Source organism: Macaca fascicularis, chromosome 19, assembly GCF_037993035.2.
Source record: "Macaca fascicularis isolate 582-1 chromosome 19, T2T-MFA8v1.1".
NCBI classification, from domain to species: Eukaryota; Metazoa; Chordata; class Mammalia; order Primates; family Cercopithecidae; genus Macaca; species Macaca fascicularis.
Genome location: NC_088393.1, coordinates 56477940 through 56494181, shown reverse-complemented (window position 1 = coordinate 56494181; position 16242 = coordinate 56477940). Strand labels below are relative to the sequence as shown.

General features: G+C 59.0%; 1 protein-coding gene across 3 annotated transcripts in view; it reads left to right on the top strand.

Moving 5' to 3' along the window:
• The window catches only part of LMTK3 (lemur tyrosine kinase 3), a 29039-nt gene extending 12797 nt beyond the window's left edge, over positions 1-16242 (top strand). For all 3 annotated transcript variants that reach the window (XM_045380860.2, XM_045380859.2, XM_045380858.2), the window contains exons 12-16: positions 673-3215; positions 7805-8220; positions 10327-10462; positions 10601-10738; positions 15724-16242. In XM_045380860.2, coding sequence (XP_045236795.1) covers positions 673-3215; positions 7805-8220; positions 10327-10462; positions 10601-10738; positions 15724-15740 — 3250 coding nt within the window. In that variant the 3' untranslated portion in view covers positions 15741-16242. The remainder of the gene's footprint in view (positions 1-672; positions 3216-7804; positions 8221-10326; positions 10463-10600; positions 10739-15723) is intronic.

Below are 16242 nucleotides of genomic sequence, written 5' to 3'. Positions count from 1 at the left end.
TCTCTCTATGGGCATCTTACCCCTACCCCTGCTTCTTTGGGTCTCAGTACCTAGCTCCCCAGCCCAGTTACCTCCTCTGAATCTCTGTCCTCTTCTGTCCCCTCTTCTCCCTGGATCCCTGCCCCACTTCTTGGGTCTCTGTCCCCCTCTTTCTGGGTCTCTGTCCCTCTCTCTCTCTCTTTTTTTTTTTTTTGACAGAGTTTTGCTTTTGTTGCCCAGGCTGGAGTGCAATGGCACGATCTTGGCTCACTGCAACCTCCGCCTCCCGGGTTCAAGCGGTTCTCCTGCCTCAGTGTCCCAGGTAGCTGGGATTACAGGCAGATACCACCACACCAGGCTAATTGTGTTTTTAGTAGAAATGGGTTTTCACCATGTTAGCCAGGCTGGTCTTGAACTCCTGACCTCAGGTGATCCGCCTGCCTCAGCCTCCCAAAGTGCTGGGATTACAGGCATGAGCCACCAAGCCTGGCCCTCTGTCCCTCTCTCTCTGGATCTCTGTCCCTCTCTCTCTGGGCCTCTGTCCCTCTGTCTCTGGGTCTCTGTCCCCCTCTCTCTGGGTCTCTGTTCCCCTCTGCATCTCTGTCCCCCTCTCTCTGGTTGTCTGTCCCCTCCCTGGGTCTCTTTCCCCTCCCTGGATCTCTGACCTGCTCACTCTGCCCCACCTCTCCCCAGGTATGACATCCTTCAGTCCTGCTGGCGGCCACCTGCCCAGCGCCCTTCAGCCTCTGATCTCCAATTGCAGCTCACCTACTTGCTCTCCGAGCGGCCCCCCCGGCCCCCACCGCCGCCACCTCCACCCCGAGATGGTCCTTTCCCCTGGCCCTGGCCCCCTGCACACAGTGCACCTCGCCCGGGGACCCTCTCCTCGCCATTCCCCCTACTGGATGGCTTCCCTGGAGCCGACCCTGACGATGTGCTCACGGTCACCGAGAGCAGCCGCGGCCTCAACCTCGAGTGCCTGTGGGAGAAGGCCCGGCGTGGGGCCGGGCGGGGTGGGGGGGCACCTGCCTGGCAGCCGGCGTCGGCCCCCCCGGCCCCCCACGCCAACCCCTCCAACCCCTTCTATGAGGCGCTGTCCACGCCCAGCGTGCTGCCTGTCATCAGTGCCCGCAGCCCCTCTGTGAGCAGCGAGTACTACATCCGCCTGGAGGAGCACGGCTCCCCTCCTGAGCCCCTCTTCCCCAACGACTGGGACCCCCTGGACCCAGGAGTGCCTGCCCCTCAGGCCCCCCAGGCCCCCTCCGAGGTCCCCCAGCTGGTGTCCGAGACCTGGGCCTCCCCCCTCTTCCCTGCACCCCGGCCCTTCCCAGCCCAGTCCTCAGCGTCAGGCAGCTTCCTGCTGAGCGGCTGGGACCCCGAGGGCCGGGGCGCCGGGGAGACCCTGGCGGGAGACCCTGCCGAGGTCCTGGGGGAGCGGGGGACCGCCCCGTGGGTGGAAGAAGAAGAGGAGGAGGAGGAGGGCAGCTCCCCAGGGGAAGACAGCAGCAGCCTTGGAGGTGGCCCAAGCCGCAGGGGTCCCCTACCCTGTCCTCTGTGCAGCCGCGAGGGGGCCTGCTCCTGCCTGCCACTGGAGCGGGGGGACGCCGTAGCAGGCTGGGGGGGCCACCCTGCTCTTGGCTGCCCCCACCCCCCCGAGGACGACTCCTCGCTGCGGGCAGAGCGGGGTTCCCTGGCCGACTTGCCCATGGCCCCCCCCGCCTCGGCCCCCCCCGAGTTTCTGGACCCCCTCATGGGGGCGGCGGCGCCCCAGTACCCCGGGCGGGGGCCACCTCCCGCTCCCCCCCCCCCGCCGCCACCTCCTCGGGCCCCCGCGGACCCGGCCGCGTCCCCCGACCCCCCTTCGGCCGTGGCCAGTCCCGGTTCAGGCCTCTCGTCGCCGGGCCCCAAGCCGGGGGACAGCGGCTACGAGACCGAGACCCCTTTTTCCCCCGAGGGAGCCTTCCCAGGTGGGGGGGCGGCCGAGGAGGAAGGGGTCCCTCGGCCGCGGGCTCCCCCCGAGCCACCCGACCCAGGAGCGCCCCGGCCACCTCCAGATCCGGGTCCGCTCCCGCTCACGGGGCCACGGGAGAAGCCGACCTTCGTGGTTCAAGTGAGCACCGAGCAGCTGCTGATGTCCCTGCGGGAGGATGTGACAAGGAACCTCCTGGGGGAGAAGGGGGCGACAGCCCGGGAGACAGGACCCAGGAAGGCGGGGAGAGGCCCCGGGAACAGAGAGAAAGTCCCGGGCCTGAACAGGGACCCGACAGCCCTGGGCAACGGGAAACAAGCCCCAAGCCCGAGCCTCCCAGTGAACGGGGTGACAGTGCTGGAGAACGGGGACCAGAGAGCCCCGGGCATCGAGGAGAAGGCAGGCATCGAGCAGAAGGCGGCGGAGAATGGGGCCCTGGGGTCCCCCGAGAGAGAAGAGAAAGTGCTGGAGAATGGGGAGCTGACACCCCCAAGGAGGGAGGAGAAAGCGCTGGAGAATGGGGAGCTGAGGTCCCCAGAGGCCGGGGAGAAGGTGCTGGTGAATGGGGGCCTGACACCCCCAAAGAGCGAGGACAAGGTGTCAGAGAATGGGGGCCTGAGATTCCCCAGGAACACGGAGAGGCCACCAGAGACTGGGCCTTGGAGAGCCCCAGGGCCCTGGGAGAAGATGCCCGAGAGTTGGGGTCCAGCCCCCACGATCGGGGAGCCAGCCCCAGAGACCTCTCTGGAGAGAGCCCCTGCACCCAGCGCAGTGGCCTCCTCCCGGAACGGCGGGGAGACAGCCCCTGGCCCCCTTGGCCCAGCCCCCAAGAACGGGACGCTGGAACCCGGGACCGAGAGGAAAGCCCCCGAGACTGGGGGGGCGCCGAGAGCCCCAGGGGCTGGGAGGCTGGACCTCGGGAGTGGGGGCCGAGCCCCAGTGGGCACGGGGACGGCCCCCGGCGGCGGCCCCGGAAGCGGCGTGGACGCAAAGGCCGGATGGGTAGACTACACGAGGCCGCAGCCACCACCGCCACCGCTGCCACCGCCACCGGAGGCACAGCCGAGGAGGCTGGAGCCAGCGCCCCCGAGAGCCAGGCCGGAGGTGGCCCCCGAGGGAGAGCCCGGGGCCCCAGACAGCAGGGCCGGCGGAGACACGGCACCCAGCGGAGACGGGGACCCCCCCAAGCCCGAGAGGAAGGGCCCCGAGATGCCACGACTATTCTTGGACTTGGGACCCCCTCAGGGGAACAGCGAGCAGATCAAAGGTGAGGAGGCTGCGGGGCACAGTCAGGGCTGAGGTCCGGCTGTTTCCGAGGCTGCGGAGGGTGAGTGTGGGTAAAGATGTCGGATCGGGCTGGCAGTGATGAATGCAGGCCCTGAAGCCCGCACCACCTGGGCTCACATCCTGGCTCGGTCCTCTCTCTAGCTCTTTGGCCTCGGGCAAATGTCCTTGCTGCACGGTGCCTCAGTTTACCCATCTGCCAAAAACGGATGGCAGGGTTAGAACCTACCTCATAGGGTTGCTGTGAAGGTTAAATGAATGAGGACGTCCAAAGCACTTAATCAGAGCTGGGGATTCAGTAAGCACTTGCTTTTATTATTGCAATTCACTTAGACCAGGGGTCTCAAACTCATGCCCACAGGGGCCAGAGGACATAGGGAAATGGATGAAGCATGCTGGGGAGGCAGAGTGGGGCTTCAGAAGAAAATGCCCTGTGTAGACGGGGCAGCCACTTCTCAGGAATGTGCACCTGGTGTTGGCGAATCTGCTACTTTTCCCTTTTAAACCAGAGCTCTGGTTTTTGTTTAGTTTTGTTTTTATGGTTGCAGCCAATTCCAAGGAAGCCTGTCTGTGGATGGCTCAAGGCCCCCAGGCTGCCAGCATGTGCTGATTTAAACTTAATAAGCTGGCTGGGCTCAGTGGCTCATGCCTGTAATCCTAGCACTTCGGGAGGCCAAGGTGGGCGGATCACCTGAGGTCAGGAGTTCAAGACCAGCCTGGACAACATGGCAAAACCCCGTCTCTATTAAAAATACAAAAATTAGCCAGGCTTTCTGGTAGGCGCCTGTAATCCCAGCTACTCGGGAGGCTGAGGCAGGAGAATCGCTTGACCTCAGGAGGCGGAGTTTGCACTGAGCCAAAATTGCACCACTGCACTCCAGCCTGGGCCATAGAGCAAGACTCTGTCTCAAAAAAAAAAAAAAAATTAGCCAGCGTGGTGGCGTGCACCTGTAGTCCCAGCTACTCGGGAGGCTGAGGCACAAGAATAGCTTGATCCTGGGAGTCAGAGGTTGCAGTGAGCCGAGATCACATCACTGCACTCCAGCCTGGGTGACAGCAAGACTCTGTCTCCAAAACAAAACAAAACAACAACAAAACAACAACAACAAAAACAACTTTCCAATAAGCTAAGGCATCTATCCAGTGTGCCAGGCCCCCTGTGTGCCAGGCCCTGAGCTGCCCAAGGCTGGGACCCAGGGAGCGTCAGACCCTGCCCTGACCCAACTCCACCACCATGGGACTAGTGAGCTGGAAGGCACAGATATGCCTTTTCTGAAAATTAAGTTTTGGTAGGAATGCAGGAAGTGTTTTGCCACAGAGAAAACTGTTTAAGATAAATGAAGGGTGGCCGGGCGCGGTGGCTCAAGCCTGTAATCCCAGCACTTTGGGAGGCCGAGACGGGTGGATCACGAGGCAGGAGATCGAAATCATCCTGGCTAACACGGTGAAACCCCGTCTCTACTAAAAAATACGAAAAACTAGCCGGGCGAGGTGGCGGGTGCCTGTAGTCCCAGCTACTCGGGAGGCTGAGGCAGGAGAATGGCGTGAACCCGGGAGGCGGAGCTTGCAGTGAGCCGAGATCGCGCCACTGCACTCCAGGCTGGGTGACAGAGCGAGACTCCATCTCAAAAAAAAAAAAAAAAAAAATATATATATATATATATAAATGAAGGGTAAAAATAAATAGCCCTTGTTTAGATGTGGACATAGGAAATACAGTTCCAGCAGAATCTCTGGGAGGCGCAATTTCCTTAAATATGGGTATGAAAGTTATAAGTGGCTGGGTCCTGTTTTATATTGGCAACCTCACAGCCACGCTTGAGGAAACAGTTATCATCTCCGGAGAGGAGCCTGTGGCTCAGTGGGCAAGAGTCAGGAAGTGGGCTGGACAGAGGATGTTTCTTCCTCAACGCCTGTGGTGTTCGAACACTGTCACTTCCTTGAGATTGTTGTAGGGAGTTTGTGACCAGCTGTATCAGGAAACAGCCCAGGCAGCATGAAAATGTTGGGAGATGAGCAGCTAAAATGCCTCAGAGGATCTGGGTTGGATTAGAACTGGGGGGTGAAAAGAGGCAGAGAATAGCCTGCTTTTTTCCAAGTGAACTACTCATCCTTCAAGACCCCAAATTTCCCCTTTCCAGGAAGCCTTCCTAATTTTTAAAGGTGTCACCCTGACCTTTATCTGCGTATTCATAGCTCCAGAAAAACCCCTCTAGACTGGGCGCAGTGGCTCTCCCCTGTAATCCCAGCACTTTGGGAGGCCGAGGTGGGAGGATCGCCTGAGGTCAGGAGTTCGAGACCAGCCTGGTCAACACGGTGAAACCCTGTCTCTACTAAAAATACAAAAATTAGCTGGGCATGGTGGCAGGTGCCTGTAATCCCAGCTACTCAGGAGGCTGAGGCAGGAGAATCGCTTGAACTCAGGAGGTGGAGGTTGCAGTGAGCCGAGATTGTACCACTGCACTCCAGCCTGGGAGACAAGAGCGAGACTTCGTTTAAAAAAAAAAAAAAACAAACAAAAAAACCTCCCTCTATGCAGCATCCCCCATAACCCCATCACTCCGAGATGTCTGGTTAACAAAAGTGTGACTTTTGAGCAGATGTGAAGGAAAGGAGGGAGTGAGGCAGGTGGACGTCGGGGGGAGAGTGTTCTAGATAGAGGGCACTGAGATGGGCACTGGCTCACCATGTTTAGAGAAAGAGTAAAAGAGGCTGGGCGCGGTGGCTCAAACCTGTAATCCCAGCACTTTGGGAGGCCGAGACGGGCGGATCACGAGGTCAGGAGATCGAGACCATCCTGGCTAACACGGTGAAACCCCGTCTCTACTAAAAAATACAAAAAACTAGCCGGGAGAGGTGGCAGGCGCCTGTAGTCCCAGCTACTCAGGAGGCTGAGGCAGGAGAATGGCGTGAACCCGGGAGGCGGAGCTTGCAGTGAGCTGAGATCCGGCCACTGCACTCCAGCCTGGGCAACACAGTGAGACTCCGTCTCAAAAAAAAAAAAGACATTAGCAAAAGGTAGTGAAACTTGAGTAGAGAGAATGAGGACCAGAGAGGGATCATCTGCATTCATCTTTCTCCCTGCCCCACCTAAATCTTCCTCTTGCCCCTGCCATCAGCCCACAAAGGGCAGTTCACTTATGCAGTAACGGAGGGATAAGTGACCGCTGTTCGTTTGCCAGTGAGGAAACAGAGGCTCAGAGAGGTGGATCTAGCTGAGTGTGGTGGCTCATGCCTGTAATCCCAGCACTTTGGGAGGCCAAAGAGGGCAGATCACGAGGTCAGGAGTTCAAGACCAGCCTGGCCAAGATGATGAAACCCCATCTCTACTAAAAAATACAAAAATTAGCCGGGTGTAGTGGCACGTGCCTGTAGTCCCAGCTACTCAGGAGGCTGAGGCAGGAGATCTGCTTGAACCTGGGAGGTGGAGGTTGCAGTGAGCCGAGATCACGCCACTACACTCCAGCCTCGGTGACAGAGCGAGACTCCATCCCCCTCCCCACCAAAAAAAAAAAAAATAGAAAAGAGAGAGAGAGAGACAGAGAGGTGGATCTGTTTGCCCAGGGACACACAGCAAGCAAAGATAAACTTGGGATTCCAAGCCAGGTTTCCTCCTCCAGGGACCTCAAGTCCTTCCTTCCTAGCAGACTAAAATCGAAAAGTCTTAGAGCAGGGAAGGGGCCTGGAGATGGTTAGACACCCCAACTTTGGCGATCAGGCGCCAGACAGGGGAAGTGCCTTGGTCATTTTCATACAGCGGGAGCATTCACTCATTAATCCTACAGATATTGACTGAGTACTTCTATGTGCTTGGGGCCTGGAAATGAGGCTATGAATGAGCCAGACTCGGTCTCTGTTCTTTAGCGAGGCAAACACACTACCACAGAAGTATAATTACACGCTGAGAAAATCCGCTCAGAAGGAAGGTGCTCGGTGGATGGGGTGCAGAGTGGGTGCTCCTAACCTCCCAGGAGCCCTAGGAGATCTCTGAAGGCTTTGAAAGCCCAGAGCTGGAGGATGTGCAGGACTTGCATTAGAAAAGGCAGTCCAGGCCGGGCGCGGTGGCTCACGCCTGTAATCCCAGCACTTTGGCAGGCCGAGATGGGCGATCATGAGGTCTGCAGTTCGAGACCAGCCTGGCCAGCATGGTGAAACCCCATCTCTGCTAAAAAGACAAAAAATTAGCCGGGCATGGTGGCGCGCGTGCCTGTAGTCCCAGCTACTCGGTGGGAGGAATGAATGGTGGGGTGGCCCATGTGGCTAGATGGACGTCAGGCCAAAGGAGGTGGGGACAGAGGCCAGAGAGATCAGAGGGCCAGGGCATGCGGGCCTGGTGGGCTATGGGAAGTTGGGGCTTAAAGCCGTTGGCACTGGGGAGCTCTGGGGAGGTTGAGCACTGGAGAGGACCTTTCCCACACTGCCTGGAGAAAGGCCCCGGGGCAGCTCTTCCGTTCACGAAGTGGGTGCTGAGGCCCAGATTGTGCGGAGGGCTTACCTGAGGCCACACAGCTAGGGGGAGGGCCTGCCTCAGTTTCCCCGGGACAGGGGCTCACCAGGTCTCTCCCCTCGCAGCCAGGCTCTCCCGGCTCTCGCTGGCGCTGCCGCCGCTCACGCTCACGCCGTTCCCGGGGCCGGGCCCGCGGCGGCCCCCGTGGGAGGGCGCGGACGCCGGGGCGGCTGGCGGGGAGGCCGGCGGGGCGGGGGCGCCGGGGCCGGCGGAGGAGGACGGGGAGGACGAGGACGAGGACGAGGAGGAGGACGAGGAGGCGGCGGCGTCGGGCGCGGCGGCGGGGCCGCGGGGCCCCGGGAGGGCGCGAGCAGCCCCGGTGCCCGTCGTGGTGAGCAGCGCCGACGCGGACGCGGCCCGCCCGCTGCGGGGGCTGCTCAAGTCTCCGCGCGGGGCCGACGAGCCAGAGGACAGCGAGCTGGAGAGGAAGCGCAAGATGGTCTCCTTCCACGGGGACGTGACCGTCTACCTCTTCGACCAGGTGCGGAACCCGCGGGGGGGCGGCCTGGAGGGAGCCGGAGCCTGGAGCGGGGCGGGGCCTGGAGAGAGGCCGAGCTTAGAGTTGGGCGGGGCCTGGTGGGAGGCAGTGCTGGAGTAGGGAGGGGCCGAGCTAGGGTGGGGCGGGGCCTGGAGGGAGGCCGAGTTAGGGTGGGGCGGGTCCTGAAGGGAGACCGAGCTGGAGTGGGGCGGGGCCTGAGGCGGGGCCTGGAGGGAGGGCAAGCTGAAGTGGGGCGGGACCTAAGGGGAGCTCGAATCTAGAGTGGGGTGGGGCCAAGCTAGGGTGGGGCGGAGCCCAGGGCGGGGCCTGGAGGGAAGTCGATCCTAGAGGAGCAGGGCCTGGGGCGGGGCCTAGACGAAGGCTGAGCTTAGAGTGGGGCGGGGTCTAGAGCAGGGTTTGGAGGCAGGCTGAGCCTAGAGCGGGGGCGAGGCCTGGAAGGAGACCGCGCCTAGAATCGGGACAGAGTCTGGATCGGGGCCTGAGGGAGGCCAAGCCTATGGTGCGGCAAGAGGAGGCCTGGAGAAAGTCCACGGCTGGAATGGAGGCGGAGCCTAAGGCGGGGCGGATCGAGCAGGGCGCAGGCAGGGCCTAGGGGTTGAAGGCGGGCTCTGGGAAGAGACTGGTCAGGGAAATGGGGCGGGACTAGGAAGATGGGAGGAGGCTTTGAGTGTGAGGGCAGGCCTGACAGTGGGGCAGGGCCGGGAGGACGGGCCGAGCCTAGAGCTGGGGTGGGACCTAGGGTGAGGGCAGGGCTTGTGATGGGGGCGGGGTGTAGAGGGCGAGGAGAGGCCTGGAGAGTGAGGGTGAGTCTGGAAGGAAAGAGGGGGTACTGGGTAGTCAAGTATGGGATCCTGGAGAGACTAGGGAGGAAGTGTTGAGAAGAGGAAGTGTTGAGAAGTGGCCTGGATGGTGTGGTCGGGGCCTACTGAGAGTTTCCGCATTGTTTGTTGACTAGAGTTCTAGTATCTGTAGGGCTGGTTCCGGAGGGAGCAGATCTTACCCACTAGGGAAGGGCCATGGCTAGGCTGCAGGTGGGCTTCAGAGATGCAGCAGGCAGTCTTAAGGTATTTTGGGGTGGGGTCAGGGATGAGCGAACCTAACGACTGGGACGGGTCTTTAGAGAGATGGGTAGAGGATTGTGTTAAGAGTTAGGCCAGTCGCGAGTGGCTCACGCCTGTAATCCCAGCACTTTGGGAGTCCGAGGCGGGAAGATCACTTGAAGCCAGGAGTTCGAGAGCAGCCTAGCCAACATGGCGAGACCTCATCTCTTAAAAAGAAAAAAATTATCTTGGTGTGGTGGTGCGCATCTGTAGTCCCAGCTACTCGGGAGGCTGAGGTGGGACGATCGCTTGAGCCCGGGAGGTTGAGGCTGCATTGAGCCATGATCACAACACTGCTCTCCAGCCTGGGCGACAGTGAGACTCTGTCTATAACAAAAAGAAAAACACGGATGGTGTTGAAGAGAAAAAGGGAGGGCGAGTGGTGCTGAGGAACTGGGGCCTTGTCTAGATGAACCTGGGGCGGGCATACCGGGCTGAGATTGTGAGAGAAATGGAAATAAGGCCAAGAATTGGGGACTGGGCCACTGAAATATATTCAGAGGGGTGGAACTTGGAGGTCGGGAGCAGGTCTACTTCTGAGGGAGGGTTCAGGGGCAGGGTCACTGCGTCCAGCATGGGATGCGCTCAGGATGGGGCAGGGGTTGGGAGGGCCACTGGAGCAGGTCTAGATCTCAGAGGTGGGTGGGACTGACAGGGACGCGGTGGGGCCTATGGAGATCGCCTTGGGTTAGGGGATCGGGTGGAGGCCGCGCGTTAATGAGCCAGGAGAGAATCCTTACGTTGGGCTACTTAGCTGTGCGTGGGGCTCAGCTGTCAGGTAAGTAGCCTCGGGCCAGGTTGAGGTTAAGGCTGGCCCGAGGCTTCGAAGCCAGATTAGGGGCTCCAGCCACCCCTCCAGAGCGTGTGATTATAAATTGGGATTCCTAGAGCCCCAGAAATATTAGCCAGTTTTGTTGGTTTTGGGGGATGCGGTAAATGGGACGTGACGGTTTGTCCCCTCTGGCTTCCCGCTAATCTGCCTTCACAGGAGACGCCAACCAACGAGCTGAGCGTCCAGGGCCCCCCCGAGGGGGACACGGACCCGTCAACGCCTCCAGCGCCCCCGACGCCTCCCCACCCCGCCACCCCCGGAGATGGGTTTCCCAGCAACGACAGCGGCTTTGGTGAGGGCGGGCCCAATGGGGCAGGAGGGGGCGGGAGCCATGGGGCGGACGGGGCGGGGCCTATGGGGTGGGAGGGGCGGGACCGGAGGGCTGGAGCGCCGCAGGTGCCTGCGGCCTGACTGCGGTCTTCTGCTGCAGGAGGCAGTTTCGAGTGGGCGGAGGATTTCCCCCTCCTCCCCCCTCCAGGCCCCCCGCTGTGCTTCTCCCGCTTCTCCGTCTCGCCTGCGCTGGAGACCCCGGGGCCACCCGCCCGGGCCCCCGACGCCCGGCCCGCAGGTACCATATCCTCGGCCCTGCCCCTCCTCTGCCCATCTCTGTCCCCTTATGTTCCACTGCCAACTTCTTGTGACCATCTTTCAATGTCCCTGCCTCTCTCTTCCCAGTCTCTTCTCTCTCCCCTCTCAGTCAACAGACACCCCACCCAGCTCTGGAACCAGCTCAGACCAGGCGATGTCCATCAGACGGTCGTAGGCAGGCAGGCCGGCTGTCCCCAACCCCTGAGCCTCAGTTTCGCCTTCTGTGGGGATTCCCCCCACCCCCAACTCTTGCCCATCTTTGTCCCATCTCTGGGCTCAGACTCCGGTATGGCACTTGCCGGATCCTGATCCCACCTCTGGGGAACACGGTGCTCAGGGGCAGACAAGGAGAGAGAAACCCAGAGTGCTCAAAGCCGGCTGGTGTGAACCAGAGCAGGGAGGACACAGCTAGGGGTTAGAGAGCAGTCACAGCGGCACCGCTGCTCTCACGTGGACCCTGCAGTGCCTCACCACAGTTTAACCCATTTAATGTTCATTGCGATCCCATGGGGTGGATTCTAGTCTCGTCCTCATTTTTTTTTTTTTTTTTTTTTTTTTTTTTTTTTTTTTTTTTTTGAGATGGAGTCTCGCTCTGTCGCCCAGGCTGGAGGGCAGTGTTCAACGCAACCTCCGCCTCCTAGGTTCAAACGATTCTCGTGTCTCAGCCTCCCAAGTAGCTGGGTTCACAGGCATGCACCACCACGCCCAGCTACTTTTTTTGTATTTTTACTACAGACAGGGTTTCACCATGTTGGCCAGGCTGGTCTCTAACTCCTGACTTCAAATGATCCGCCCACCTCGGCCTCCCAAAGTGCTGGGATTACAGGCGTAAGCCACCGGGCCTGGCCAATCTCGTCCCCATTTTACAAACAAGAACACCGAGGCACGGAAAGAAGTGAGGAGCTGGGATTCAAAGCGGCAGTTGCTCGGCCTCTGAGTCTGTGCCCTCTCTAGTAGTGAACATTGGTCAGGTTTCTTTCGTGGAGTTTCATATGCACCATATCGTTACTCCTTGTGGCCATGTTGGGAGAGGGGTCATGTCACCCCTAGTTTCCAACTCTTAGCTATGCTAAGGCCACTCTCAGGGAGAGGAGGGCACATTGGCAGGTCCCAGCGCAGGACTGGAAAGGGACTGGGCTCTCTGCTGCCCCCTGCTGCCGAGCCAGGGAACACCCCAGGACACAGGGCTTGTACCTATCCCGGCGGAACAGGTGGTGATCCCCAGTATCAGAGCTAAGGAAGGCGCCACTGGAGGGTTTCACTCCTATTTCCCCAATCTTGCCTGAGTCCAGATATTGTCCCTGCCATTTCTTAGATGTGTGACCTGAGGCAAGTCGCTTTCCCTCTCTGTGCTTCAGTTCCCTCATATATAGGGTGGGAATGATAACAGGATCTAATTCATAAGATTGCTGAGGGAATTAAATGGCTTAATCCTCCCGTGTATGCATGTATGCAGCACGGAGTCTGTTCATGCAGCAGCGGTCTCTAACCATTAGCAATTATTATTATTTAGTTAGTTAGTATTTTTGAAATGGAGTTTCGCACTTGTTGCCCAGGCTGAAGTGCAATGGCGTGATCTTGGCTCACTGTAACCTCCACCTCCCGGGTTCAAGCAATTCTCCTGCCTCAGCCTCCTGAGTAGCTGGAATTACAGGCGCCTGCCACCACAGTCGGCTAATTTTTGTATTTTTAGTAGAGACGGGGTTTCACCATGTTGGACAGGCTGGTCTTGAACTCCTGACCTCAGGCGATCTGCCGGCCTCAGCCTCCCAGCTGGGAATACAGACATGAACCACTGTGCTCGGCCCTGTTAGCTATTATTATTATTAGCTATTACTGCACTTAAAATTAAGTCGATGTTTTCTGATCATCCTCTGCGTGCAGGCGCCATGCTGGGCACGGGATTCTGAGTGGAGCAAGATGGGTGAGCCTGCTTGGTCCTCCCTGCAGATGCTGACCACACGCTGCTATGACAAATGAATAACTGCAAACTCAGGCTTGCAGAGGAAGCAGATGACAAGAGGAAAAGTTTTATTTTCCCCTTAGAAGTGTCATTTAAGGCCAGGCCTGGTGGCTTACGCCTGTAATCCCAGCACTTTGGGAGGCCAAGGCAGGCGGATCACCTGAGGTCAGGAGTTCAAGACCAGCCTGACCAACATGGAGAAACCCTGTCTCTACTAAACATGCAAAATTAATTGGGCGCGGTGACGCATGCCTGTAATCCCAGCTACTTGGGAGGGTGAGGCAGGAGAATCACTTGAACCCGGGAGGCAGAGGTTGCGGTGAGCTGAGATTGTGCCACTGCCCTCCAGCCTGGGCAACAAAAGCGAAACTCCATCTCAAAAAAAAAGAAAAAAAAGTGTCATTTAACTGGGGACTGGAAGGGTTGGTTGTCACTGACTAGGTGAAGGAGAAGGGGACTGCATGCTGGCAGAGGGGACAGCTTGCACACAGGGCCAGAGGCAAGAGAGAGCTTGGCCTGCTCAAGGAACAGAAGGAGACTGGTGTGGCTGAGGGTTACTCAGCGCATGGAGGGCTGAGGAGTGAGGGCAGGGGGTGCACTGAGGACTGGGACTTTGTCCTGGGGGTGCTAGGGAGCCATGGAGGACTATAAGCAGGGGAGGGAAGTCAATGTTGGGTGTAGAAAGACTGCTCTGGGGCCTCTTGGGGGCAGAAGGGCAAGAGTGGGAGCTGGGAGGCTGGGGAGAGGCTGGGGAAAGCACAGTGAGCCAGGGCCATGGGAATGGAGAGGTTGGACAGGGCAGACAGTCAAGGGCAGGCGGGACAGGGCTGGGGGCTGACTCTTCCTTCACTTGGCTGCATCCTCAGGCTTCACTCTGAATGTCACTTCCTCCCTGAAGCCGTCATCGCGGGGCCTCTGTGAGGACAGAGTGGGGGTGCATTCCAGGGTATGGGGATACTGCCAAGTGGTGAGTCAGGGCTGAGCTGGCGGGGCCGGCAAGCGAGAATGACTTCACCTTTAATCATCAGCAGAGGAGATGGAGGGCGCGATCGTGCCAAACCCCAAATCCCTTCGCTCAGCTGACAAATACTTCTGCAGCAGCGTGGGCGACGAGCTACTGCGCCTGTCTGGCTCCCAAGACCATGGCGTGGGGGCCTGAGGCGGGTCCTCTCCTCTGCCCTGCTCAGTGTGGCTCTGTCCACTTAGCAAACATTTACTGGGTACTAAGAGATGCCACATAGCCCAAAGTCTTCATGAAGCATGAAGGTCATGCTTCCCATTGAAAGAGGGAAACTGAAGCTCAGGGGCTGGGAGTGAGGGCAATGATTTGACCCAGGCCCCCCAGGTAAGAAGTACAGGGTGGAGCATGAGGGAGCCTGATATGAGGCCCCCAGCGAGAACCTGCCCCTCCCGGACCTTAGTTTTCTGGTCTGTGCAATGGATGGGGCTTTCACTCCGCTCGCCCAGGGAGGTCAGAGCTAGAGTCATGGGAAAGTTTGGTCGGAGTTCTTGGGGACAGCTCTTTCCACAGGGAAAAGGGGTGCCTTGTGCCAGACAGGATGCTGGGGACACAACAGTGACCACAGCCCCTGTCATCACTGAGGTTACATTCTATAGGAACAAGCAGACAGGAAGCTCCTCCCCAAGGACAGGGTAGGCCAGGCGCGGTGGCTCACACCTGTAATCCCAGTACTTTGGGAGACCGAGGCGGGCAGATCATTTGAGGTCAGGAGTTCGAGACCAGCCTGGCCAATATGGTGAAACCCTGTCTGTATGAAAAATACAAAAATTGGCCGGGCGCGGTGGCTCATGCCTATAGTCCCAGCACTTTAGGAGGCTGAGGCGGGTGGATCACGAGGTCAGGAGACCATCCTGGCTAACACGGTGAAACCCGTCTTTACTAAAAAAAATACAAAATATTAGCCAGGCGTGGTGGTGGGCGCCTGTAGTCCCAGCTACTCAGGAGGCTAAGGCAGGAGAATGGCATGAACCCGGGAGGCAGAGCTTGCAGTGAGCTCAGATCGCACCACTGCACTCCAGCCTGGGTAACAGAGCAAGACTCCATCTCAAAAAAAAAAAAAAAAAGAAAAGAAAAAGAAAAATTAGCTGGGTGTGGGTGTGGTGGCAGGCACCTGTAATCCCAGCTACTCAGGAAGCTGAGGCAGGAGAATTGCTTGAATCCAGAAGGTGGAGGTTGCAGCAAGTCAAGACCGCGCACTCCAGCCTGAGCAACAGAGCGAGACACCGTCTCAAAAACCAAAAAAGAAAAAACAAGGACAGGGTTGGCCGGGCACAGTGGCTCACGCCTGTAATCCTAGCACTTTGGAAGGCTGAGGCGGGTGGATCACGAGGTCGGGAGATGGAGACCATCCTGGCTAACATGGTAAAACCCCGTCTCTACTAAAACTATAAAAAATTAGCTGGGCGTGGTGGCGGACACCTGTAGTCCCAGCTACTTGGGAAGCTAAGGCAGGAGAATGGCGGGAACCCGGGAGGCGGAGTTTGCAGTGAGCCGAGATTGCGCCACTGCACTCCAGCCTGGGCGACAGAGTGAGACTCCATCTCAAAACAAAACAACAACAACAACAACAAAAACAAGGACAGGGTAATCCCAGAGTGACAAACGCAAAACAGTCAGAGGGAAATGAGTGAGAAAGACCAGAGCGTGCAGGGGTGACTGCTCGACTCAGTATGGTTGGGGAAGGACTCAGTGGAGGGGATGTTGCAGGTGGGGCCTTAGTCACGGGGGAAGAATGTTCCAGGCAGCGGGAACAGCACGTGCAAAGACCCTGGGGTCGGAGCGTGCTGGGAGCACTGGACGAACAGCAGGCGGCCCCGTGGCTGGAGCAGACGGGGGAAGAAGGGTAGGTGAGGACAGAGAAGAAACGCAGATCTTTTGGGCCACGATGGGTGAGGGCTTTGCTTTTCCACTGAGTGACTTAGAAGGCATGAGGCTGTCCCCCTAGTAATTTCCTTTCTCTCTCTCCTCTGTCCATTTTCAGGCCCCGTGGAGAACTGATTCCCCGAAGACCCGACCCCCCTGCACCGTCAGAAGAGGGGTTGAGAATGGAATCCTCCGTGGACAACGGCGCCACTGCCACCACCGCAGACGCCGCCTCCGGGGAGGCCCCTGAGGCTGGGCCCCCCCCCTCCCCCTCCCCCACCATGTGCCAAACGGGAGGCCCCGGCCCCCCGCCCCCAAGCCCCCCAGATGGCTCCCCTGACCCCCCTGACCCCCTTGGTGCCAAATGAGGCAGGAATCCCCCCACCCCTCCATAGAGAGCCGCCTTTCTCGGAACTGAACTGAACTCTTTTGGGCCTGGAGCCCCTCGACACAGCGGAGGTCCCTCCTCACCCACTCCTGGCTCCAGACAGGGGCTGCAGGCTTCGGGGACCTGGACCCCCCATTTCGCGTCTCCCCTTTCCCTCCCCAGCCCGGCCCCTGGAGGGGTCTCTGGTTCAAACCTTCGCGTGGCATTTTCACATTATTTAAAAAAGACAAAAACAACTTTTTGGAGGAA